The 24883-nt window shown below is 39.9% G+C and overlaps 1 protein-coding gene across 12 annotated transcripts in view; it reads left to right on the forward strand.

Moving 5' to 3' along the window:
* TNIK (TRAF2 and NCK interacting kinase) overlaps positions 1 to 24883 on the forward strand; it is a 787085-nt gene that overhangs the window by 396325 nt on the left and 365877 nt on the right. For all 12 annotated transcript variants that reach the window (XM_085635448.1, XM_085635452.1, XM_085635449.1 and 9 more), the window contains exon 4: positions 11415 to 11540. In XM_085635448.1, coding sequence (XP_085491574.1) covers positions 11415 to 11540 — 126 coding nt within the window. The remainder of the gene's footprint in view (positions 1 to 11414; positions 11541 to 24883) is intronic.

Consider the following 24883-nt stretch of genomic DNA (forward strand, 5'->3'; position numbering starts at 1 on the left):
TCCCCATGCCTACAATACAGTGTAGAGTAAGTAAAAATGTTAAATATAGCCATTCGTATAGAAAAGCATAGAGAAAAGTTTATTGAACTTTCAAAAAAAATAGCTGATATATTTTTAAGTCAATATTAATGCTAATTAGTTTATATATTTATTTTATATGTAGACCCATATAATACACCGTTACACCAGTCAGAACTTCATTTTAAATTAAAAATGTAAATATGTTCAATATATTAAATTAAAAGAAAATTATTTTACTTAAGTATAAATTTAGAAACAAAACCCCAGCTAAAGTTATTATTATTTTTTTTTAATATGTTTTTAAAATATATATATTTTTTTTACAGTACTTCATATGGGGTTTTATTTAAAGGCTATACCTTTATTATTTTATGTGGAAGGGTGTTGCAGTAGCAGTGGTTGGCCTTAGAATTACTCCAGCCTTGAGCTAAAGTACACTAATGCATGTTTTGGGTCTTTTTTGGTTGTAAAAACTATAAAATGGAAATCTGCGAATAGCAATGAGCTTGCTCTTTGTGGATGGTGCATGTTGCTCCGTAAACCCCTCCCTAAAGTCCTCCTTACTCCTCCCTTAGCCCCTTCCCTTTAGTAGAACATAGTTCCCATTTTCTAGCCACTCACCTCTGCTCTTCCTTTCCTACTAAAACATATACTTGCGTGTGCAGAGATCTCCACACATAAAAGATATGAGAGGCAGAGCTGTAGACCTCTGCACATAGGCATGTGAATAAATGTACTGTAAAATACAATTTGTGAATAGGCCCCATTGTATCCACAGCCCATTCTTAGTGTCCAAGATGTGCATACAGTGGGTTTGGTCCTACGCCCTGGCTAATGATTCAGTGGCTTGTTTGGCAAATAACATTCTGCCCGGCATGCATGTGGATGGCTAACATTTTTGGAATAGATTTTCATAAAACAAAGGAAATCCCATTGTAATCTGTGCATCGTATGTGCGCAGGCACACATGCAGAAAAGCGTGCATGACCTTCAGCCATCTTAGAATGCTTTTTCTTATGCTCGCTGAAAAAGCTTTCAAAGATGTCTGCTGAGGATTCACTCCTGGGCAGCAACTTTACAATTTGTTTTCTTCTTAAATCCCAGAAACCATTGGCAAAATCAATAGGCCTGCACCCTGATGTCACAAGTGAGGCTTGTTTGTTTTGCCAATACTTATGTGTTTTAATTGATTTTTTAAACTGTGCCCTACAATATTAGTAGTTCTACCACTAATACTTTAAAATGGTCAGATTGCATGTCACAGTCAAAATTAGAGGTCGGTGCCTAATGATTGCAGGGTAGAATGCAGAACTTATAACCACGCATAAGGTTTGATTCTTCTTGCTTTTGAAACAGAGGAATTCAAAGGTGCAAGTATGCCACAACTCTTCCACCTCTCTCCTTATAGTGCAAACCCCTTTTTTAAGGATGAGTGTTATTGGTTCATTATCCAAAAGCACACATCTGTTTCAGCAGCTGGATACCCTCTTGTGGTTCCTTCTTATGTATTTAAGTGTCACCTCAGTGGAGATATTTTTATGATCGTAGCAAAAAGATGTGCCTCTAATTTAATCTAATTATGTTGCCACTCATCAATCTCTTTCATGTCTTCGATATTAACAGCTGGGTTTCCAAAATATATATGTGTACATTGATATGTGTCAAGTCACTAAAATGCTAATTGGTTTGCAATGGGACCAATGTTATGCTAGCAATTTTCCTCAATGATCAGTCAGTGGAGAAGGGTTCTTGCTGAACACAGGTTATTTTAAGAAAGTAAACTTGGCGCATTTTGTTTGATGCCCATCATCATCTCTCTTCTTCTGTAATTTACTGTGTACAATTAAAAGATCCTTACTAGTCCAGATACAAATATTATCAAATTTTCACAAAGTCTGTTTGATGTTGTCATAGAGTAAATGTTAGGTAGAAGCCTAGTTCAAAGCTGGCATGCCTGAATTTCAAATCGGTGTTCACATACAGATCTAGACAATGTTACAGGACAATAAATAGGTCTTCATTGGTCAAGAGAAGAGCACTGCCTAAGGCATAGTGCCTCCTTTTGTGTTAAGGTAGCCAGCGGCAGTCCCTTGAATGTGTATGGTGGTGAGACAGAGTAGTTTGAAGGCAACCCTTATGTTTAACACTGCTAAAGTCATTCATTTGTGTTTTCAGTGAAGGTAATTGAGTTATAGATGTTCTTCTCCGCTATCAATCACTAAGCTACAACATTTTTTATTACCACAGCATAAGACGTTTTATATTTGGGCAGGCACAGATAGTGGGAATGAGTTCCTTTTATTAACATGTTTTCTTCTCACTGTATAAACTTTGTAAAAAATTGGAAGTACTTCACCTATATTCTAAGAAATCAAAATATAGTCCATATCATTTGACAAAGGATGCCACAACGCAAGGAGGGGTCCAGGACTACAAGGCCCATCAAGCCCTGCTGCTCTGGGAGGCAGAGGGCAGTCACCAGTGCACCACTCAGGTGCATTTAAGCCTGCCATTCACCCTACAGCGCAGGACGCACCTGGACTTCTGCGCCCACACAAGACCGGACAGGGCCAGACCTCTGTCATCTTCCATCTATTTCAAGAATCACTCAGACACTTCCCAAGTAATTGGAGAAGAGGGAACGCAAGTCAACTATTTCTTGTCCCATTACTTCTTCCACCTACCAGGGCACAACAAACAAAAGCTCAATCATGAGTTTCTTGTCATCTGAGGTAGGGGCACTCATGGAGGAAATTACCTCAGTTGAGGAAGAACTTGGTTTGTATTTTGCTGCAGAATCCATAAACCTGAATTATATTTTGTTTTAATTGTTTGGAAGAGCAGGTGGCTAAGTTAAACACAGAGAAGGGGCTACTGTGCACTGCCCACAGGAAGATGCTGGAGGCCTAGTCATTAAATCTCCTCCTGATCTAGGTCCACCAACATCAAAATGTAAAAGGAGGGAGCAGTCACGAAAGTTACCCAAGCTCTCCGGCGAAGTGAATAAATTGAAAGGCCACAAAGTGGAAGAAGAGCCATGATAGAGTTTGTATTCAACTGGAATCCACAAATCTTTGGGCTTTGTTAGACCGCTTGTTCGCGAGGATTGAGGCCTTGATTAACCCCCATTTGGACAAATGTTTATCCAGGTTGACATTGGCCCAGAAAATGGTTACAAACCTTATGCGGGTGGGGAAACACTGACCTCACCAATCTGGACCCAACTACATCATGCCACCCAGACTTGGATCAAATTGTGAGCGGGAGGGAAATGCAGGATGGGTGGACATGGCTCGCCCCACTGTCCAATCATTGGAACATGACCTGCATGGTTTGCGCTGCGCATTAGCCCCCTCATATTCAAGGACCGGGTTTATCATGTGAGGTGTCAGGGCTGCAGGTGAATATGACAAGTGAGCACGTGCCTGGGGCCTGCAGGCAAGGTGAACGAAGGCCTCCCTTGGGAACTAACATTTTTAATTTAACTCCTGAGGCAACTCCTTATGTAGTGGTTCTAGGTAATCTTCCGTGTCTACAGGACAGAATGTCAGAATATTTTATCCAGCTAAAGAATAAGGGCACTCACTGGTTGAGTAGCCGCATGTGGGCAGACATGTCGATCAGCCATTTAATCATCATTGCCCGATGAATACCCTGGATTGGTCAGACCCACAAAAGGTCATCTCTTCCACGTATGGGCATCACCTTTCTGCAGCCCATAACAAGCTTTTACCTTTTGACTTGATTTATCCCCTCTCCCTGGGCCTGTGAATTATCGCTGCGCAGCAAAGGCATCCAATCGTGTGGTTTCTAACATAGACCCGCCTCCTCAGGATGCTCATTGATCACCCCTGGACGTCGTACAATTCAGACTTGAAATCATTTTGAACCTTGATTTGTTTGGCAGACTTTGAGTGCTAGGGCCCAGCCAGTAATTGGATGACTCTTTCTCAGTTGTTTGCCCTTTTCTACTAAATCTTTTTTTAAGACTCCTATGTGTGGCCTACATTTTTTAAGTTAGAATAACGCAGGCCTAAATCCCAAGAAAAGGGACTGAGTGGCTAAAATTAATTTCCACTTTTGATGTTATTGCTCTTCAAGAGACATGGGACACCAGCAGCTCCTTTGTATTGGGTTTGTTTCCAGGCTTTTCGATATCTACATTTATTCCATGCAAGCACCAGCACCTACAGATTGAGTCATCAAACCTGCAGGCGGTGGCCTTACAGCTACCAGACAGGTGTGCACTACTAGTAGTTGATTTTTATAATGATAATTCTGTCTCGGCTTCCTCAGAGCACCTAGTCCCCCTACGCAGATTTTTAGGCACCCAACAATTGAAAAACTTGTCTCACTGTTTAAAGTTTAATTGGGGATTTTGATCTGCATCCATAGTCGGATTATTGTTACCTTTTTCAGTCACAACGTGCATCCATGCAGGACAGTAAGTTCCACCTTGAGCCTTTAAGTTTGGGGGACCTTTTAAATGCGTGTGTTTCTGAATTTTCTTTGCTTTGCACATTTTAAATTTTAGAATTGCAGGGATTAAGCTCCCTCCCTCCAACCCTCATGGGTAGGAGCTGTCAGAAAGTGATTGATTATATTTCGGTCTCCGGTAATCTGTTCAGTGATATAGAGAAAGTCAGGGTCCATCTGGAGGGTTTTAGTGGTCATAACCTATTTATTTGAGGCTGCGGTGACCTAATCTGTATATCAGAGGTCCAATGCTTTTGACATAAAATCAAGTGATCAAGGAAAAAAAAATGGTCAAAAATAGTGCCTGTGGTTTTCCAATGACTGAAGGGCTCATCTAACCCCTTGGCTTGGAAAACTTAAGGGCCTTTTATGCAGTTGCAGAGGTGGTCTACTCTATGCTCGCAGGTAGTGTAGTTCCTATATCCCTGATAGGCTCTGCGCATTGGAATAATATACACTATAGATTTGACACAGGACTGAGGACAGTATGTCTCTATCGAGTACATTAAACTTAATTACTTGTGTGTGCCAGCTAACTCAGAGGTCACTAGAAACTTCTCGAATAAACAAGAAGGGATTAGTTTCTGACAACCGCATAAACATGACAACTTTGTTTCCCTTAGAGTCGGAGCAATCTCAGAACCGTGGAAACAATAGATAACAGTTTCCCTTAGTCAATCGTGCATGCTTAGTTTCTACAGAGTTGCATAGAAATAGAGAGACGGGCGTTTCAATAAAAAGGGTTTATTGAACAGTCTTATTTCTCGTGCAAGAGATATGCATCACAGTCCTAGACAACAGAACCATGTCGGCAGCATACAATAGTGTAGGTATAAAATGAGGCTACAATCGTAAGACAGGCTGCGAAGTACAATATGTACAGAATTAGCAGTAAGATAAAATAACACTGCAATAGCATGGTTTGTAGCTATGACCTATATTACTTAAAATACATACATAAATAACACAGGTTAAAATGTGAATACTCATCTGATGCTTCTAAATAGTTCTACTCCAGTGTACCTAACGTAAGTGTAGTACGAGGTAAGAAGTAGGTGTTGTTTTCCAAGGTATAGCTAGCTATAGTTTAGTTTTGCCAAGAGTTGCCAAAAGTTTCTCTAAGTTCTAGTCTGCCCCATACCTTAGAATGTGCAAGGTTGGAATCTCTTTCTGGGACTCGCTATCTAACACCCTGCAAGGGGAGTCAGAAACACCGGAGCTGGATTCTCTGCGAGGAGGATGACAGCGTCTGGTCAGTGCATCGGGCCGGAACTCGATCTCCTTCCGAACTTGCCGTGGCGAACCGCAAGTAGGCTGTCGAACTGGACCGTACCGGAACCATGGTTTGCCAGGGCAAGTGCAGGTATAGTTATACCTTGAAGGTGTTTAGGAATGCCCGTATTGATGTAAAAGTCGGGCATCGGAACGTCATGAATGAACCCCTAAGGAATAGATGTTCATGCATAATAAATGAGTTCTTGGAGAAATCAATATCCAAGCAAGGGAAATTCCTAAAGGCTTAAGAGTCTGGTTTTCAAAGAACTCGTTGTGACATGGATTGACGGATGTAGGAGACCATGCCTGTATTTGGTTAGCATGGACAATGCCTAAATAAGGGCTGGATTTTCAATGCCTAAATAAGGGCAATATGAATTGTACCTACATAAGGGCATAAATCGGGAAACCTATATATGGAATCTAAATCTATACACAACAACAATTCCCACCCACATGGATTCCCCTAAAATCAGAGGTGGTTTGATTAAAAATTGCTCCAGGCCACACAGATTACTTTGAAAAGCACTGAATAAAAATCCCATGGATAAACAACTGATTGCTAGCTGTAGACAGGTTAAAAAGCCTGGATACATAAGAGGAAGAAAGGGGTTAAGGCTAAAGCTTGGCAGGATTTACTCGCAGCCTCTTCACAAAACAACAGTGCAATTTTGGGGGGGAAGTAATTAACCACCCCTTTTTTTAATAATGATCAGGGTCTAATTTCTACCCACATTCTATTTTGTTGATATTATAACCCCAAGTGGTGTTTCAGCCTTGATTGTGGGTCAGGAAGAGGCAAATAAAAATGCCTTCATGGCCCTTTCTAGTAATAAAGCCCCAGGCCCATGTGGGATCCAAACCGATCTCTTCTTGGGTGACTCTGTATATTGGACCCTGATCTTGCCTCACTGTATCAATGCAATGAAAGGTCTAGCAAAGTTCTCGTCTACCTCAATTATTGTCCCTAGCTTTAAAAAGGGTGATATTACTACCGCCCCATCTCCCTAATAGATTCAGTAGCTAATGAAGTGGGGAGATTAGAATCCTCTTTGACCTACAGTTTGGCTTCTGACCTGGTCTCAGTACCAGCGATCATTGTTAAACCTGCACCTGATCATTAGTAAATATGCAAATACAGGTTCAGTTTGCCTTCACCTTGCATTCATGGACTTGATATCTGCCTTCGATAGAGTGAATAGAGCTAAGCTATAGGCAAATATGTTATCAATGAGGTGGATGGCATCATTGTGTATTTGCAACATTATATGTCCTTTAAGATGTGCTACAATAGTGATGGATCTTGTACAAAATATTTAAAAATCGGGCGTAGTGTGCGACAGGGTTGCATTTTGGCTCCATTTCTTTACACGCCATATATTAATAAGCTGAAATGTGCCTTATTGTCAAATGCAGATCCTCTGCGGGCGGGGGCACATTTTATACCTACACTATTGTATGCTGCCGACACAGTTCTGTTGTCTAGGACTGTGATGGGACTTCAGTGTTTAATAGATTCATTGGTCACCTTTATTGCAGACTTGGACTTGTCTACCAACCTGAGCAAGTTATTTGTTATGATAAGCGGTCCCAAGACCATGAAATCAAGACAATTTTCATCTAATGCTCATATGTTGGAGAGGGTTTCCTCTTTCCTATATCTGGGGGTCACTTTTGATCGCGCTAGTATGTGGTCCACACTTTTGGCAAATGAGAGAATTATTCTACTGAGGATAATAGGAGACATTTTGGGGTTTACATCTAGGTTGGGTAAAAAACTTCCAGAGGTCATGTTAAAAATTATTTCTGGCTAAATGGATCTCAATCGCTATGTATGGAGAGGATGTGTGGGGTTACACAAGTTTGTTTACTTCAGGCTAGAGCAGACAAATTCTGTAGAAGACTGTTGGGTGTTCCTCACTATATACCCCCTGCATTGTTCAGCTGGCGCGAAGCTTACCCTACCTGAGCGATGTCATAGGCTTGCGTCCTCTTATTAGGTAAATTAATATCTGGACTAGACCTGAATGTAAGTTTGATATGCTGGTACTGAAAGATTGTCTTTTTCTGGCTGGATACCATCTGAACGCATGGTTGAGTTATGTAAGTCACTGTTGCTCTCAACTAGGGAGAAGGGAGCTTTTTGACAATCCAGAGACGATCATGAAAGCTGACCTGCCATGGACCTCCTAGGTGGAGATGTTCCATGAGGAAACAGAAGGAGTTAACCAAACCTACATTTAGCAGATGAGCCTCTGTATGGAACTATATCTTGGGCTGGTTTTAAATGCTTACCACTGATTTTTATTCACCCATCTCAGGCTTGATATGTTTCATCGTATTTTATGGCATTTTAATTTTACTGAGCCAAATAGAGAGCCTGGTCGCAGTGAATGCTCTGCCAATGCTTGTTTTGAAATAAAAGAGATGCACCTCACGTACATATATAACCTGGTTTTATAGGGTCAACAGAAGTTATTCAGTGCACCAGACTGCATCAGTGATGGTGAACTCCAGTAAGAGGATTCTCAGGGTGCAAATTGTCAAGTGGTGGCAACTACAGTGCTACCTGCACAATTCTTAGGTTTGAGTTGGGCTCCTATGGGTGTTCGGTCTCACAATGCAAATATTTCCCCAATGTTCCTTGTTCCTCACTTCCAGTCATAAAAAGCGTGTTTCAGTAAGTGAAAGATCACCACCTGACATTAAACAAATTACAAGTTAGTGTTGACTGCACTTGTCATATTTTGCCTAGATGCCTTTATGTATCTGGCTTAGCACATCACCACCGCTGCTCTGTGTTGACTCTTCTAGGTGCTCTCATCCACGGACACTCAAGCACACACCTCACAACCAACATGCTACACACACATTTCAGTTGAAAACATAACCGCTTGAAACATGCTGTCCAGTTCAAATCCGTTTGTAGGTTTCGAGTGTAAGCCAATAAACACGGGGGTGTTGAGTAAAACCGAAACCAAACTCTTGCTGGCCGGGCCAATTAGGGAGAAGAGGAAGGAATAAACAGCTTTTCAACCAGTTAAGAGTGGCGCTACTCATTTATACTTTCTCAAGAGTGTTCTAGTTTCCGCATTTAAACAGTGAGAAACTGGAGCTGCAGAAACCGAGGCAGAAAAAAACTCTATACGCCCACTTACCTAAAGTTAAACAATTCTTTGCATGTTTATAAATCCAAAACTTGTACCTTGAAAGGCATATTTGTACTGGTTGTGATTTACACCATGCGGCCTGCTCCTGTTTCACTTCCCTCTCGCCCACTGCACCCACAGTCTAATTAGAGGGCGCCTTAGGCCATACACTGCAGGGGGCACCAGGCAAGTAATTCATGAATTTGTTGTGTGATTAAAAACATAAAACAATCGTTAGGTTGCTGGAAAACGTGATGGATGTTATTTTTGACCCCTGTGTTTCATTGCTGCAACTATGGCGCCTGAAAGTGATCAGAAAGGCTGACTTAGTGAAGCACGAGCTCTGTTGTGCTAGCTACTTAGTGGGGTAAAGCTGTCAGTCAAACCTCTGGGCTCCACGTTAAGAAGATCTTATTGATTGCTTTTATGGGACAGTAGTTCAAATCTTGTTGCCTCTGCAATTTTTCAGGATGACCTAGCCTGACAAGGTGGGCAGGGTAATTTCAGCTTTTAAATTAAGTTGCCTTGAATTTCAAAAGTAAGTTTGTTTGCTTATGTTCCTCTTTAAGTGGCATCCCATGTGTTCCTGCAGCAAGAGATTTTCTGTTCTTTTATTTCTGACTTGTCACAAAGATTAGGAAACAGAGCCTGGGAAGTCTGTAAGGCTTGTCTCTGCAAACAGCAGTAAAGAATGTGATGTGAACCTGGCTTGAATGACCATAGACAAACGAGGCGGCGTTCTTAAGAAGAAAGGGGGCCCGATGCTGCCTCCTAACAAAGAAAAGAACCCCACGCTGCCTCTGCTCGTCATTGCGCAAATCCTCTGCTGCTGCACCACCAGAAAAGAGGGAGGAGTAACAGCGATAGTAGGCAGGGTAATGGAAAGGAAAAAACATGCAGCCCACAAACACGCTTGAAATGCCTGCAGCCACAAGGAGATTGGGTAAAGATTGGAGGACAAACAAAACAAACATAGCACAAGTGCTGTGCAGACAAAACCAAATAAAATGTTCCACAAAAGCGGATGAAAAGGAGTCATTGGGTCCTTGGACACGGATAAGAAGAACACAAGTAGAAAACAGGAAATAGTATGCTGCATTTAATAGAAATGGAGAAAAAGTAAGTGGCAAGCACATGAACAAAGGAAAAGTAAGGGCAGGATGTAAGCCCCTTTTAAGATACAGTAGATTTCACAAGCGCAGCGCAAGCAAAACCTAAAGATGAAGGTCTTTCCTGTATAAGGTATCACTTTTAAAAATATCGATCACTTCTACTTCATGACTCAACGCTTACTTAGTGAAATTAAATTTCATCTGGCCTCCGCCATGAATTTTTACTCTACAGCTACAACTTAGTGGTTTCTGCTAAAACTGTCTTGCTGCTAGCAGTATTAATTAGATTCCTAGGTGTTGTCAAATGTCACCTGCCCAACAGAAGTCTTTTTTTCGGTGTTCATTCATTGGACCTCATGAGTTTCATTATTCCGTGGATTGTACCTGGCTCTCCCACCCATCAAGGATCACTAAGCACTTGAGTCGTTTTTACATATTTTTCAACCTATTTTTTATGCATGTGCATACCGTGGCTGACATCTTTAATTTTTCTGCTGCACTGCTCACTGCCACTTCGTGCCCTGGAGGACAGGGATGCTTTGACGTTCTTTCTTAAATAATTCAATACCCAGGCAAAAAAAATACAGGAGTGCTAGAAATTCCGTTAATACACCAACTAAGGACCTTTATGCAAATGCCAATAAAACCAAATGTTTTTAATAAAATGAATCCAGCTGAACCACTGTTAGTTATGCACTGTAAAACCTTTGTTCCTTTATAGTATGTTGGATTTGATGTCCCCGTTTCTTCATTTGACCCATCAATCCTGTACTTATTGAATTGACATGCAGTGGAGCGAGTACTATGTAGAAAAGGCACTGCCAATATGTTAATGGAAAAATAATTGTTTATTGGGGAATCCTATTTTTAACAATAAGGTTGTAATGGTACAATATTTCTCAGAAATTCATCTCACTAGATACCTTCAAAACCCAAAACTATTAGGGTCTGCAAACACAGTGATATGCACAAATATTTGCACTACTCTCTATAATGTGGCTAAATTTTTAATTGTTTAGTATCCTGTTTCAAATTAAACCTTTGGCGATATCCTTGGTCAATTTCAGTGTTCTTGTTTCAGCAAAATAAGTGCAGACTTCACTAAAAATGTTTCACTAATTTAGCTGAGCGGTAAGCAAACGGTGAATATCTGAGTCTTTTTCATCGCCAAAATGTTTTTTCTCCTGGCAATTGTACAAGAAAAATATGTGTGTTTTTGCTACTTTTCACATTTCGAGTTGATTGGGACAAAATGTACACCATATACACGTCTTGTTTTTTTTTTTTTAATAATGTCATTTTAGTGAGTCTGCTGATTATAGGAGCTAAAATAGTATTTTTTTTCTTTAATATGGCTTACAATTGTGTGCTTTCTTGTTAGGATGAAGAAGAAGAGATCAAGCAAGAAATCAACATGCTTAAGAAGTATTCCCACCATCGGAATATTGCCACATACTATGGTGCTTTTATCAAAAAGAACCCTCCAGGAATGGATGACCAACTCTGGGTAGGCATTTACTTCAATTATGTATGTCAAGGTTGTAGTCCAGTCACCACTTTGGCAGTAATTACCATTATTTCATAGCTTAGTTTCTGTAATAATTTTTTTTAGATTATACTCACACAGATGCCTGACAGGAGTAGGCATAGAATAACAAGCAGCCTTGTTTACCCTCCCAAGGACACAATCAGAGCAGAGAGAGCCAAGTAGGGACTGTAGAAAATAGTCTGTCTTCCTTAGCTGACATTTCGTCTCTTCATAAAATGCACATTGTGAGGTTCTATATGTTGAAATAGACCTTGCAAAACTTGGAGAGAAAAAACAAAGTTGGTAAACATCATTATTTTTTAAGTGGGAGAGACCTTTATGTTCTTTTTTGTTCCAAGCTTTTTGTTTTATTTATTTCTGCATCTGCTGTACATAACCCATTTCCATGATTTTCCATTTAATGTTAAATTTAGCAATGTTATACATTTCTGTCAGAAATCGTGTGCATAGCAGGAAGCGGAATAAGAATAAAATGCTGGATTAGCTGGGTTTTTTAAGAAGGTGTTGATGTGCGTCTGATGAGTGAAGAGAAAGGACAAGGAATATGACAACATACAATACTTATATGATAACATACAATACTTATATGGTAAACATTTTTCACAATTGTGTTCCCAAGCTACTTTACGAGGTGCTCAGTTTGACAAGGATTGGTGTTTTAAACCAGTGGTTCTTAACCTTTTGACTTCTGTGGCCCCTCACTTAATAATTACTGGAAGCTCAGGACCCCCAATGAATCCTTGCTGGAATCCGGAGACTTTCACTGAGTCATTACTGGATGCCGGGAACCGTGGCCTAAGCATTTTTCATTAATTGAACCACAAAACAATTACACAAAAATTCAAGAGACCAGCATTCATCAATAAAACACACACATGATGAAATATTTTTTGAATCCCAAATATAAAAATAATCAAATTATTATAATAGTAAGGACACTCTACATATTATATTCTGTTTTATGCACCTGTACTGCTCCCACAAATCAATCTGAGGCTAAAAACTTAATTTGTACCCTACAGTTTCAAATTCCTTCACATTAACAGAATTTAAAAAAAAAAAAACATTTTTACATGTTGCTTCTTTATTTATACACACTTTATTAATATGTTCATATTATTTTATTTTCTGAGCAGCAGTAGCTGAACCCCCTCCCATCCCTTCCTCCTCTCCCAGTAGGCTTTGCAGACTTTCATGGGGTTAAGGTTAAGGCACAATGTTTAGGGAGCTGATCATTGGAGTGCATTGATTGTCCATCACTGTGGTGTCTGAAAATTGGAAGGTGGGATTTCAGAGTTATTTTGAACAGTAGGAGGGAAAATATGGCTCTCAGGCTGTCAATGATTTCTTATATTGGGAGTGCTGTCAGATGCTGAATGACTGCATTTTGGAAGTAAATAATGGGAGATTATGGTTAAGAATTGTTTATAATTAAGGAAGCACATGTTTCTTGCAAAGATGTAGCTGGAAAATCTTTCTGGGAGGAAAGTAGATGTTCTTTAAATAATTGTGAGAGTACAGCCAGGAATTTGCACGTGCCCTTGTTCGTCAAATTTCCTTATAGCATCCGGTCAGTAGAATGAGGTTAGTTTCTGTCTGTTGAAAGGGTGCATGTAATGATGACTTTGTCCAGGGGAGAGCGTGATTAAGTTTTTCACATGATTGGAGCAATGATTACATTCTCAGCAGTGTGGACCAGGAGGAGGGCTTTCAGCACCTGATACCTGCCCGGTTTAGCTGTGGCGGATAGGATTGTTTTCTTATAAATAATGAGATTCCAACAACACGCATGCCATGAATGTAAATAATTGTAGTGGGGGAAGAGTCCACAGTTTTGCTTCAAGGTATGATGGAGCGCCATAAAGTTCCAGAGAATCCGACCCAAAATGGTAAACTGGTTTATGTGAGGAATGCAGGTTTCACTCTTAGTAGTTTAGCATACATAGGAGGCCTTCCAGAGATGAAATGTGGTGTATGTGCAACAGCTAGTCAAAATACAATACAGTTAAAAAATAAAGAATGTTAGGGGTTAAAATTAGTTCAAAAGAAAGGTATTTAAAAAGAAAAATGTCACAATAAAGAAGAAAATTGGCTATATAGATCAAAAGTTATGAAGATAACAAGAACAGCCCTGTTGGAAAGCATAGATAATAGACAGAGTTTCCTAGGAGGGAATACAATAACATGGAGAAAATGTCAAGGGACTCCATTCAGTTCACCTGGCATTGGGTACCTTCTGTAATCAAACTGTGAATGAACAAGGACAGTTAGACGTTTGTGGTTGGTACAATTGATCGTTTTTATCCTCTGAATGTTCTGGGGGTGAGAAATCTTTAAGGGTAATGATTGGAAGCTACAGCTTCCTGGATATCTACAACTTTAGTGTAGAGTAGACACTCACTTTGTAGCCTTGAACTACCCACCAAAATGCACCAGGCTGAAAAAACTTTAAGGCCGAAGCCACCCATTTCACTTCTTTTTCTAGGTATACTTGGAAAGTTTATTCACACATTCTGGGACCACTTCTACCTTGATGAAATACCCATAAATGTTCAGAACTGGTCAGTTTAACTACAATTCTGTTTCCCAGTTGCAGCAAGATTCCCACTATTATGCATTCAAATGCTATAAAAATTAGAAGACCCATCAGGTCTGCTGGGATACTTTTCAGCAGGTAGTAGATTTCTTTGTCTCTGTCTCTCCTGCAACCTTTAGTCGTAGGATGACCATCATCTCTGGTTCCCCCTCTATCTTTGCCCTGTTAATGTTATTAAAGACCTTAGCCACATAGTTGTTATTCCTCGGTCCATTTTCTGTAACCATTCATTGGAAATGGGTCTTGTCCCCGGTATTGGGAACACACACTTGATAGTACCACAGAAGTGGTCTTCTTTAGGTCTGGCGTTAGTCAAGAACTTTTGTTTTTCCCCAAAAATATTTTTTTTAAATACATGCAAAAAAATATAGACATACTGGGGTTTTCAGCCAGAGCTCTTCTGTAATTGGTGTGTTGTAGTGCCATTCTTTTTTTGTTTCCGCCCACCTCAACTTGCAACATGGGGAAATGGTCCAGCCCACTGGGTCACATCTGTGCGGATGATGGCATTTTGTCCTAGTACAATGTCACCGTCCACTCCAAATAGCACCAGAGGATAGTGAAACAATGTATGATTTATTTTAATTTTTTTAATCAAAACTTCCTTTTCTGTGATGGGTGTGTTTCATTTAAAAGAAGCCCTTTTTCAGTAAAAACCCTAATATTCCTTGCCTGTGGCCGGTTCAAATGCACCACCTTGCTTTAATCCCACTGTCCCTGCACTAGTGCACTTATGCAGTGCTTAATTTGAGCCTGCTGTTCCCGGTGCTCAGTACTGGCACTTAATCATCAACACCAGCGCTTTCCATGCACACCAGTTAAGGGAACATTAATTTACGCGGAGATTAAGTGATTTGTCCAGAATCACAGGATGTTGAGCGACGCCACGACTCGAACCTCGTTCCCCAGCTCCGAAGTCAGCAGCTCTTGCCATTACGCCACATCCTCCCCCAACTTTATTGGTTCGTAGTTGGTGTTGTTTTAGGCAGCGCTCACAGGAGAAATGGGCTGGTGCAAGCTGCCTCCTGACGAGAGCCCCAGTACTTATTTTGTTTATTTACAAATTAATCACTGCAGTTATGTCTCCACAAGGAATTGTGACTCAAGGCAGTTACATCCATTTGAAGGGGAGAGCACTGTAGGGACACACTCAACAATAAGATAATATCAAGCAGCTCCAAGCAACAAGCACTGCGTTCAGCATGAAAATAAGTCTGGATGATCCTTGGAGTAGATGGTAAATAGAGTGACGGGGCTGTTAAAATGGCTGCCATGAGAGAGAGGGAGAGAGAGAGAGAGAGAGAGAGAGACTTCAAGACTTGAGGCAGTAGCCATATTCTTATCTTCATGCCACTCGCTGCTCAGCCAGGCATTGTTGCCCAAGTTCCTGAAGAGCTTTGGTGTGTCATCCTTCTTGAAATTACCTATTGTTATGTTATTGTCATAACAGTTCCTGAAAGTTGTTAAAATTGCTCAGCTTTGTCACCCCTATGCATGTAAAGCAGGTCAAACGTAAGATTTGTGCTCACTTTCTCGGTGTATTCATCTGTCAGGGCTTTTCTCAATAAGACAGTCTTTATTCATCTGCAAGGACTTTAGAATGCACTTTTTCTGAGACCTGTGTTTCTAATAAAATTTGCTATCTCTGGAAAAGAAACTGCTGTGGTTTTAATTTACATATCACCCTTAAACTTGCAGACAGTAGGGGACTTTTTGTATCTAGGTTAGCGAATTACTGTGTTCAGGAAAATGCACTACTCCAAAGTTGCCCAGCGAGACAGACCATTCTATTTTCAACTTGCAGTGGGGGAAATGCATGTTCAAATCTATATGCTTGTTTTGAGCGTCAAACAAACGTTGCCTTGGCACAATTTTAACTACGTTGTTTACAAGGAAATGCTTTTTCTAATGATCTGATTTGTCTCCCTGCTGACAGCTAACATATGTGCGTACTTTGGGGCAGAGGGGTTACCAATGCATCAGTATGCCACGGACAAACCATTGGCTTTGCCAATGCTTGTTTGTTAATTGTTCGCCATGGAGCTCTTCTGGGTGACAAAGAATAGGTGGGTGCCCTCCCTTAGTGCTTGGAGTCTAGGTATTCTTTTCAGTCCCCATCTATTCTTTGCCCCTCATATGAAATAACTTAATCCTACTTGCTTTCTTTGCAAATTGCTTTTCTTTTCTCCCTTTTGATAAAATCGGTAGTCCAATTCCTCATCATTTCTCATTTGGATTACTGTAATTCCCTCCATTTTGTCCAATTTGCCACTCAGACCTCTAAATGTTAAATGGTCGATGCTTACAAACCCCCCCACATAATTCAATACTTGCATTTAAAGTACAAACCAGTGGAACTTTAAAACTGATAAATGAGATCCTTCATGGTATACCATTGTGATTTAAAGTTATTTTAATTCAACACAGGTTTATAGCTATACATGGAACTCATTAATATTCTCCATACCGAGTCACCAGCTTCTAATTTGAATCTACATCAAAATCTGTAAGGATCTCCAGATTGACTTGTATAAATGTATGAAATGTTAAAGTTTGACTTTTTTAATAAGAAAACAATTGTTATTTTACAGAGTAGATACTTTTATAAAGCCATCTAATATTTTTTTGTTGCTATCTTTCAAGACCATATAGGACATTTCTTTAGAAATGTATGAAATGATTGAAAGAGATGGAAAGAGCCACTGAATTATATTAAATAAACAACAGTCCTTCACACAAATGGAGCTATTTTACATATGGATGCAACCTTTTGTTAGCGAAAGTGATCCCAGAAGATAGGCTGTGTCTTCCTGAGCATGATGGATAACACCTTACCTGAGTCAATAGTTACTGGTGGCCCATTTTTTCAAATATAAGCTATTGCTGGACACAATCGACACATAATAAATAGACGTGTCAATATTGTTCAAACCTTTTAAAAATAATTCTTCCACTCTAACCATGTATGGAGTTATTGTAATAGACTGAGAAAGCACATGAGTAGTGGGAAAAATGAAAGGGATATTTGCCAGGCAGTCCCTGTCCATTCTAAGCTGGCATGCATTGAAAAATATGTGTTTCTACATTTTTTCTCAGTGAATTTAAATTACAATTTCCATGGTTCTAATTTGTATATATTATAGGTGATGGGTTCATAAATCTATTTTTGTTAATTGTGGAGAACCCAATTTATATCTGGAAAACATGTTTTTCCTCTACCTGCAATCACAAATCCAAACATTTATGTGCTGTAAATGTACACCTATATTAATATTTCAAAATAGCATATTCTCCTGAATTTGTTAATCCTAAGTATCAGCAAAATCATAATTGATTGTAGGCTTTGCCGTTTCAATGGGGCTCAAAATCATTGCATCTTAAAAAGAAAACCTAAAAAAAAAAAAATTGATTGCATGCAGCACAAGAGTAGGGGGGCAGAACTCAGAGTTTCATTCTGTGGAATTCTGTGGAGATACCTAAAAACATGATTCCGCAGTCTTCCACGAGTGGCAGAATTTTGGCACACTGTGCTTCTAGTGCTAATTATTAGCACAGGGAGCTTGTTCCATGGGGTAAAATCAGAGCGAACGCGAGCACGCGGTGTGCTAAAGAGTGCTGCTTCTTTGCTGCCACTAGAGTAGATTTTCTACTCAAGCAGCAGCATTCTCACTGCGAGTAGCAGTTTTCTCAACACGAATAGTAAGGACTTGCCACGTTGAGAAATCTCGCCGGGAGGCATTCTAGTCCTCGAAAATCGAGCTAGGGGACACAAATTCTCATTCGCCAACTTAACTTCACTGCAAAACTCCACGACCTCCGCCAGCAGAGCAGAATCGTTCACCCACCTCTACTCAAAGGGATATTCACAATAGGAGGTGGAGAGCAATTCCTTGCGTAGGTATAGCACATTCCAACTCACATTAATGGCATACATGTTCATCTTCATAGTCAGTAAATCACAATAGGACCTTTGAGTCATCTAATTATTGGATTAACAAAGTTAGTTGAATGAACGTGTATGAAGATCCAAAGTCACCAACTTGCAGTAAAAATATAGACATTGTAAAATAAACATTTAGGTGAATTGTCTGTTTCAATGCTGTTGTTAGTGCGTGAATTCCTAAAAATCTTATGTCCAGTTTAAACCATGACATTCTTGGAGTATTTAAGAAAGAGCTTGTGCCTGTTTCTTGCCCTTAACTGCGCCCTCAGGGCAGCAGTGGGCGTGGCGGACACTGGAAGGTAAAAATTACTATTCTATCTCCAGTCCTAGATTATTTGGGGAAAGATCAACTTTCCCTCAAATATTCCAAGAGGCTTATTTAGTATTTTAGCTCCAGTTCTGGAATATGTTCTTCCAAAAGTATACATTTTGAATGGCAGAAATTGCTGCCCTGAGGGCGCCGTTCAGGGCAAAACATTAGGAATACCTCAAAGAGCACCAACAGGAAGTGGTCCTTTATTATAATAAGCATCTATTGTACTTAAAAGCAAGCATAACAGAAGAGAAACTGAAAGTGACATTTTAGATGGAGTGTTCTAAGAACTGTGAATTTATCAGCTCCAAATATGCTTAGAAACTTCTAGTTGTCTTTGTCTTGAAATAAACTGCTCTCCTGTGGCCTGCACTGCTGCAAACCAGGATTTTATGTTCAGTCCCAGTAGAGGCACTTTAATGTAGTTATGTCATCCATCATCAAGCCCACGGGGTTGCTTCAAAGATATGAAATCCACACCATTGCAAGGCAATTTAGACCACACTGTGATCGTACGTTGATCCCTTTGCTGTAGGTAGTTTTTAAAACTGGGTGTAACTAACTCACATGATCAGTTATTCATTGTTTAGGTTCCTCTTTTGAATGAGCTTACCTTATTTATGTATTTGTGTTTCAATGTGTTCATACTTTGAAAGGCAATAGAGCATTTATACTACCACTTGGTCAAATTCATTGATGCTACTTCATTGTGAGTCTCTGCTCATTGAATTGCGAATGCTTCAGACATCAGATGTGGCTACCCCATGTTCCCAATACCAGAGATTCCCACTAATACGTAAGTTTCTGGTTGAATTTTGAATGGGTACAAGGTTGCCGTCACAAGCACGTTTATCTCTGTGACTTAGTATGAAACACATTTATGGTGTTTATGGATAGATTGAACATAAGTTGTACTCATCACAGGGAAATAATAACACAATTTTTCAAGCTCTACATCTAAAAACATACATAAGGCAACCTCTTTGGAAAGTTTGTCTGTCTACTAAGACAACATCTACACTCTGCAGCCTTCAAAAACTGGTTGTTCGAAAATGGTATCTCGACACACTTGACAGTATTGCAGATCCAGTGTTGGAGTTAGATTCATGAAACATTTGCCTCCCAGAAACTCGAATTAGAGACAGCTAGACAACAATTTTTAAAATCCCTATAACATAAATTTAAAAAACTCTGATTATCTAATGCTTGTTAGCAGCAGAGCCTCTTTTGAAGGATCGAATATTGTTAAGAGTTTAGATAATTATATTTTAATGTAAAATTACAAATGTATTTGGGCAATTTCCTATGAAGCATTCAATACATGAACACATAAGAGTTGAAGAATCAAGCCTCAGCAATTTCAAAAGAACTAGTTTTACAATCACCCATTACATTTGACTTTTGCTTACTTAATTGTAAACAAACATTGCTCTGACCCTATTGCAACACTGAAAAGCCAATTTTCACTAGGAGTCTTATCGGGGGTCACCAGGTGCAGTGTGATATTTAATAAAACTGGGATGAAGATGAAAAAGATGCAAAATTGTACAGTGCAATAAATGATGATCTTTAAGTTAGCTTTTAAGTCACCCATGGCCTGGTTTAGGGTTTGCTGGCAACGATGACCATCACAAATGTGATGTATATCCCAGCCACCAGATTACAAGTGCATTATATCGCATGGCATTTGTAATAAGGTGGAGAGATATCCAACACATTTGTGACTGAGTACCCTCAAACCAAACTCTAAATTAAACCCCACGTTATTGGCTATAACTTAAAGCTTAAAAGCTAATACTTCACAATTCCAGTTGATTGAGATCGGAAAATAAGATAAAACTGTTGTTCTGGATTCTAATAATCAAATTAAATTTGAGTCACTATCTAAAAAATCCTGGCTAGGTTCATCAAAAATGCTTTGCGTCTGTGAGCTAGCTCCCTGAAATAAATCTAAACACACACAGCATGCCAAATAAATCTTTTCCAGTCTCACCGACAAGACTGAACTCCGCACCCCCAAAAAAATATAACCGTTTTGTTTGACCTCTAAATTTGGCTTATATAATCTTATGCAAACTTAGAATTACTTTATTTCTACCAATGTATACCTTAGACACTGGATACATTTCAATAAACCTATTTGTGTCAAACCATCCATTCTAACCTTATTGCTTGGAACATTAGTTCACTTAGGCAATCAATATGTTTAATTAAACATTTACTCTCTAGTGACCTACATTCCCTTCCGCCATCCAGAGCCTAAAAACTCAATTCGATAGATTGCAAGGGCATTACTTTTTCATGATACACATTTACTAATGGAAGGATAGATTGATCCAAAATAGTACATGAAATCATGATACATCCAGAACATTACCAAACTGTTCAAGAGGTGTTGCCAACTCACAGCTGGAGAAGATCATATCAAGATAACAAGATACTTAGGGATTTTTTCATTTTCAAGTTTACTCCCTGAGAGCTACCATGTACATTTAGTTCTCTGTTCCCCAAAAATCAACACTTTAGTTTTGTCCGTTTTGCAGTTTAGTTTATTTTAAACACAATATGCCTGTAAAGCATACAGCTAATGCTGAGGACCCAGAGAATATAGTCCAGGAGGACTAGGTCAGCAGCATAAAATAACAATTAGTATAGAAACTGCTGCTAACAACTTTCTTTTTCAGTTCTGCCTGCTCCAGCAGTGCTCCCTTAAGCCTCCACCTAGGCTATAAGTTGCCCATACCTGGTGTGGTCGGGAACCCTCGGCCGTTAGTCACTCCCTCCCTTCTTTGAGCTTAAAGTAGTCCCAGACTATGTAAGTTTTGCATTCTGGTTTATTTACTGGTTCAGGACTTTAGTCTTTGGTACAAGTATGAGTACTAAATAGTCAATAGGTAATCAATAGTGGGTGACAACAACACAGGTGTGGGGTCCTCCACGTCAGACTCCTTGTCTCTCTCTCCCTCTCTCTCTGCTCCCAGCTCCGTTTCGTAGTAGGCGAGCGTGGACCCAAAATAAAACAAAGAGAACAATACTGGGTTTAGGCTTCTATAATCCTGAAGCAAAAAAAGGGGGGGGGGGGGGGGCAAGTGTACCGTCACCAGTCCCTAGTGTTTTGTGCCTAATGTGTGGGGGAGGAACAAGTGGTGACTTTTAGTGATGTCCCCTTAGACGAGCCCACAATCCCTGAACAAGCCCCGAGTGTGCTGCGGGTACTTGCCTGCTTCCACGACCCTCCTGGGCTGTGGTGTTGGGAGTCCAAGGCTCCTTCTCGTCGGGGAGTGCAGTGGTCCCGGGGGCAGTGCTCCTGGAGCTGTTTTCCCTCGTTGTCTCCCTGGTGCTTGGCTCTTGGTTGGCTTCTCCCTCCGTTCTCCTCGTGGTCTGGTTCCTCCGTTCCTCTTGTCCTTCTCCGATCGCGATCCTCCTGAACACCATTTCACCCGTGTTTCGAGACTTTCATCCGTCTCGTTCGCGCGTTCTCACCCAGACGCTAGAGCGTCAACTCCACTTCCGGTTTGCGCGTCGGCCATCTTGGATTGGTCGGCGCCGCTCTCGAGGGGGACCTCGTCACACCTGGCCTCTTCAGTTCTACCTCCATTACCCCTTTACAGTGGTCTGAAATACAGCTGGTCTAATCTCTGTAGCGTCAATTTTGCTACATGCAGTTGCATAGAAAAAAACAAGCTGCACCTTGCTACAATCTGGAAAACTTGTATAATTATACTGTTTACGATACCTTTCTTTCCAGACTTCTATGCCCTTGCCTCATTTCATGAAAATAATCCATAGCTAATCCCCTATAGGATTTCACTCATTTGAGGGGGACACAGGAAGCTAAACCTGTCCTGGTTTAGTAAAATCACCCACCAATTGTATCTGTGCTTCAGGATCATACATTATGGGTCTATAATATAAGTATCCGGAGGGGCACTCTTGTGCCACTATACATCTACTTTTCCCACAGACATCATACTTCACTATTTGCAATCTGCATATCTTTGAAAGAATAACAGCTCTATCTCGATATGCTGCAAATACACATACACATAGTTTTGCCCAGTTCAGCCCTTCTCTCATAGTTTTGATGTTTGTTTTCCTTGTAATAATAATAATATTGTTGTCACTGAAATACTGAAAGAAAAAGACAGTTACTTTGATTGCTTAGCCTTCTAACTTTTATGGTTAAGATTTATGTTGTAGCCAGATAAAACATACATTCTCAGTACTTGTCACAAAAGCTTTTTGATCATCTTTCTCCTTTCTCATTCATTACCGAACTTTACTTGAATTAATCCACTTTACCTTGTTCCCTTCTTCTCCTATGACTTAATCCTCTCTCACTCTGCCAGTACATTTCTAACAATATTTCAAAAAACCTTTGGAATTAATTTTTCATTTTTTGTCTCCGCTGCTTCTCGGCATGGGTTATTCCAAGCATTTGTTGATCTTAAATTCTAAAGTTGCCCCCTGTACCTCTTTTAGACATAAGTTGCTCTTCAAGAAAAATGAAAGTGTACCCCTTATCTTTGACAGTTGTGATATTTTCATTATAGATTATTTTGGGCTCACAAAAATTGGAAGCTGATGTGACCATGGCTCAAACTTACAAAGTCTTTGCGTTGCCACTGCATCATGCAAAGTGGAGCAAGCCACCTTGCGTGGCTCTGTGTGGCTTTTTAAATCTGGAGTAAAGCTACACCTTCCAAGGTGAGACATGACAAGGAGAAATATGTTTATTTCTCCTCATTTCTTTCCTCTTTCTATGTGTGCTGCATTTTGCAGCATAAGAAGGAAAAAGCTTCAGAGGATTGTTTTTGTGCTGGAAGGTGTTCCTTCAGGTATAAAAACAATCCTGGCTGTAACAGAGACACCCTTGCACCATGGTGCAGCGGTGCCTGGGTTGATGCTCGGCTGCACTGAGTGCGCTAGCACGGAGAGAGAGCAGGAATGTACCATATCTTTGTGAACCCCCCCCCCAGTGTATTAATTGCTGGCTTTGGACCCTGGAGATCGAGGTGGAATTTCACTCTCAGCAATTTGTGTGGTTTTGGTCAAATCGCTATTTTCGTACCGGATTGTGTATTGTCTGGTGCATGTATCCCTTTCTTATCAGATGCTGGTTTCTGTAACTTGGCCATCACCTTACCCCACAAATGTCATATTATGAAGCATATGTGCTGGTGATGCTCCTGCTTTAGTAGCATTTTCTATAAAGTGCTCTAGTAATTCATGGCATAAAGACCTTATTGTGCAGATTGTCCAAAACAGACTTGTATTTGTTTTCAGAGATATGGTTTCCTAAAACAATAAGGCTGAGTATGGAGGAAGGGGACTGATGTACACTGCTTGTTCCCTGCATAGACATGTCTTATTACAGAACTGAGTTAATAGCATCGGATTTGATGGCTTCTGTTCTTTAATTGTTCCAAAGAATTGACTTGCTGTAAAATTTCCCAACATTACACGTGGCTCCATGGAGACGAAGGACTCAATTCAAAATACCAAGCATCAAAAAGGCAGAAATTTCCTCCCTTGGGATTTCTCATATGAATATATAATGTATGACTTTGAGGGTTTGCAGCATCGCCAAAAATAAGAAGTCAGGAAGTGAAGCAAGCACATGTGTGGATATAAGGCAAGATGATCTATGTAATATCAAAATGTTGCATGATATGGCTTTTAATCACCCAGTATCTACCAAACGTCACAGATGCAAACCTCTTGTCACCTCGCCTTCTTTCCATAACACCTTTCTGTGCAGACTAAAAGCTGTGGAAAAACCTGGCAAACTGCTGAGATGCATGAGTATGAATGCTGGAGATTTATGAAATCTAACAGATTGTAAATATAGAGTAGAGGATTTTTTGGGTGGGGGTTCTTCTTGTTGAATGTTTTCCTACGCTCTCAAGAGTTATTTATAAACTGCATTGTTTCACAATGTTTTACTACAAGTCTCTATGAAAGAATGATCCTTAAATCATGGCAATAACATTTGTTTAGACAAGGATTAAGCACATACTGAAACAATATGACAGTAAAGGTGAAATTGAAGCTTCCATTTCCTCAATCATTGAAAAACTGCATAGTTGCTGTAATCTTAGGCTCTTCATTTAAAAAAAGATAGTTTAATACTAGCAATTTTATTTTATATTTATGTGTTTTAAGGACAATTTGGAACATAGTATGAAAAATAGGAGAAAATGTTAATAAACACACAAAAAGAAAAATCTTATAAACCTATCTGTATTCGGTTTATTTTCCAATCAAGCGCCACTGTTGGCAGCTTCAGAACACCCTGAAGTACAGTAGAGATCACATGTAGAACACAAACATAAAAGTTAATATTAAACCAGAATTCCATTGTCCTAAACAATGTACAACGCAGTACAGGTATTCTTCATGTATCCTTTCACCTAAAATAGTACCACAAAACACATTTTGCAAAATAT

Source organism: Triturus cristatus, chromosome 11 (assembly GCF_964204655.1).
Source record: "Triturus cristatus chromosome 11, aTriCri1.1, whole genome shotgun sequence".
NCBI lineage: Eukaryota > Metazoa > Chordata > Amphibia > Caudata > Salamandridae > Triturus > Triturus cristatus.